The sequence below is a fragment of the Scomber japonicus genome, chromosome 22, assembly GCF_027409825.1.
Source record: "Scomber japonicus isolate fScoJap1 chromosome 22, fScoJap1.pri, whole genome shotgun sequence".
Classification (NCBI taxonomy): domain Eukaryota; kingdom Metazoa; phylum Chordata; class Actinopteri; order Scombriformes; family Scombridae; genus Scomber; species Scomber japonicus.
In genome coordinates this window covers 28,348,461-28,350,960 of record NC_070599.1, presented here as the reverse complement: position 1 = coordinate 28,350,960, position 2,500 = coordinate 28,348,461, and the positions used below count along the sequence as shown (strand labels likewise).

Below are 2,500 nucleotides of genomic sequence, written 5' to 3'. Positions count from 1 at the left end.
GTGTCAGTGAAGGCAGCGGTAGGATGAACGTAGTGTCAGTGAAGGCAGCGGTAGGATGAACGTAGCGTCAGTGAAGGCAGCGGTAGGATGAACGTAGTGTCAGTGAAGGCAGCGGTAGGGTGAACGTAGCGCCAGTGAAGGCAGCGGTAGGGTGAACGTGGTGTCAGTGAAGGTAGCGGTAGGATGAACGTGGTGTCAGTGAAGGCAGCGGTAGGGTGAACGTGGTGTCAGTGAAGGTAGCGGTAGGGTGAACGTGGTGTCAGTGAAGGCAGCGGTAGGGTGAACGCGGTGTCAGTGAAGGCAGCGGTAGGGTGAACGTGGTGTCAGTGAAGGCAGCGGTAGGATGAACGTGGTGTCAGTGAAGGCAGCGGTAGGATGAATGTAGTGTCAGTGAAGGCAGCGGTAGGATGAACGTAGTGTCAGTGAAGGCAGCGGTAGGATGAATGTAGCGTCAGTGAAGGCAGCGGTAGGATGAACGTAGTGTCAGTGAAGGCAGCGGTAGGATGAATGTAGTGTCAGTGAAGGCAGCGGTAGGATGAACCTAGTGTCAGTGAAGGCAGCGGTAGGGTGAACGTGGTGTCAGTGAAGGCAGCGGTAGGATGAACGTGGTGTCAGTGAAGGCAGCGGTAGGATGAATGTAGTGTCAGTGAAGGCAGCGGTAGGATGAACCTAGTGTCAGTGAAGGCAGCGGCAGGATGAACGTAGCGGTAGGATGAACGTAGTGTCAGTGAAGGCAGCGGTAGGATGAACGTAGTGTCAGTGAAGGCAGCGTCAGTAACTCTGCTGCTCCCCCTACAGGCTCTGATCGGGATGACAGCTGGAGCTACCGGAGCGTTCGTTGGGACGCCAGCAGAGGTCGCTCTGATCAGGATGACGGCCGACGGACGGTGAGACAGACAGGTTGTTAAACAGACAGACAGGTTGTTAGACAGACAGACAGGTTGTTAGATAGACAGACAGGTTGTTAGACAGGTTGTTAAACAGACAGACAGGTTGTTAGACAGACAGGTTGTTAAACAGACAGACAGACAGACAGGTTGTTAGACAGACAGACAGGTTGTTAGACAGACAGACAGACAGGTTGTTAGACAGACAGACAGGTTGTTAGAAAGATAGACAGACAGGTTGTTAGACAGACAGACAGGTTGTTAGAAAGATAGACAGACAGGTTGTTAGACAGACAGACAGGTTGTTAGAAAGATAGACAGACAGGTTGTTAGACAGACAGACAGGTTGTTAGACAGACAGACAGACAGGTTGTTAGACAGACAGACAGGTTGTTAGACAGACAGACAGGTTGTTAAACAGACAGACAGACAGACAGGTTGTTAGACAGACAGACAGGTTGTTAGACAGACAGGTTGTTAGTAAATATTTTTTGTTCATCTGATCTTTGATTGTGTGTCTCTCTCTCCACCTGTCTGTCTCTCTCTCTCCACCTGTCTGTCTCTCCACTTGTCTCTCTCTCCCCACCTGTCTCTCTCTCTCTCTCTCTCTCTCTCTCTCTCTCTCCCTCTCTCCCTCCACCTGTCTGTCTCCCCACCTGTCTCTCTCTCCACCTGTCTCTCCCTCCACCTGTCTCTCTCTCTCTCTCCACCTGTCTCTCTCTCTCCACCTGTCTCTCCCTCCACCTGTCTCTCTCTCTCTCTCCCCACCTGTCTCTCTCTCTCCACCTGTCTGTCTCCCCACCTGTCTCTCTCTCTCTCCACCTGTCTGTCTCTCCAGTCTCCCAGCAGACCAGAGGAGAGGTTACTCTAATGTTTTTAACGCTTTGGCTCGAATCACCAAAGAAGAAGGAGTGACGACGCTGTGGAGGGTGAGACAGGAAATAACAACTCTCATGTTTATCATATGTAATAATGTGTGTGTGTGCAGCTGATAAACGTGTGTGTGTGTGTGTGTGTGTGTGTGTGTGTGTGTGTGTGTGTGTGTGTGTGTGTGTGTGTGTTGCAGGGTTGTATTCCCACCATGGCTCGAGCGGTGGTTGTGAACGCGGCTCAGCTGGCGTCTTATTCTCAGTCCAAACAGGCGCTGCTGGACTCAGGTAGCTCACACACCTGTAACACCTGTATCACCTGACACACCTCTAACATCTGTAACACCTGACACATCTGTAACACCTCTAACATCTGTATCACCTGACACATCTGTATCACCTGACACACCTCTAACATCTGTAACATCTGTATCATCTGTATCACCTGACACATCTGTATCACCTGACACACCTGACACACCTCTAACACCTGTATCACCTGACACACCTGTAACACCTCTAACATCTGTATCACCTGACACACCTGACACACCTGACACACCTGTAACACCTGTATCAACTGACACACCTGTATCACCTGTATCATGCAGGTGAGCTAACGGTCTCTCTGTGTGTTCAGGGTACTTCGGGGACGATATTCTGTGTCATTTCTGTGCCAGTATGATCAGCGGTCTGGTTACCACGGCAGCGTCCATGCCCGTCGACATCGTTAAGACCAGGTGA

General features: G+C 50.9%; 2 protein-coding genes across 2 annotated transcripts in view; one reads left to right on the top strand and one right to left on the bottom strand.

Annotated features, from left to right (window-relative positions):
- LOC128384135 (H-2 class II histocompatibility antigen, A-U alpha chain-like) overlaps positions 1-2,500 on the bottom strand; it is an 82,788-nt gene that overhangs the window by 36,993 nt on the left and 43,295 nt on the right. The gene's annotated exons all lie outside the window — the stretch shown is intronic.
- The window catches only part of slc25a11 (solute carrier family 25 member 11), a 9,013-nt gene that overhangs the window by 4,588 nt on the left and 1,925 nt on the right, over positions 1-2,500 (top strand). The window contains exons 4-7 of the mRNA XM_053343695.1: positions 799-887; positions 1,726-1,816; positions 1,954-2,044; positions 2,397-2,496. Of these exons, the coding sequence (XP_053199670.1) occupies positions 799-887; positions 1,726-1,816; positions 1,954-2,044; positions 2,397-2,496 (371 nt within the window). The remainder of the gene's footprint in view (positions 1-798; positions 888-1,725; positions 1,817-1,953; positions 2,045-2,396; positions 2,497-2,500) is intronic.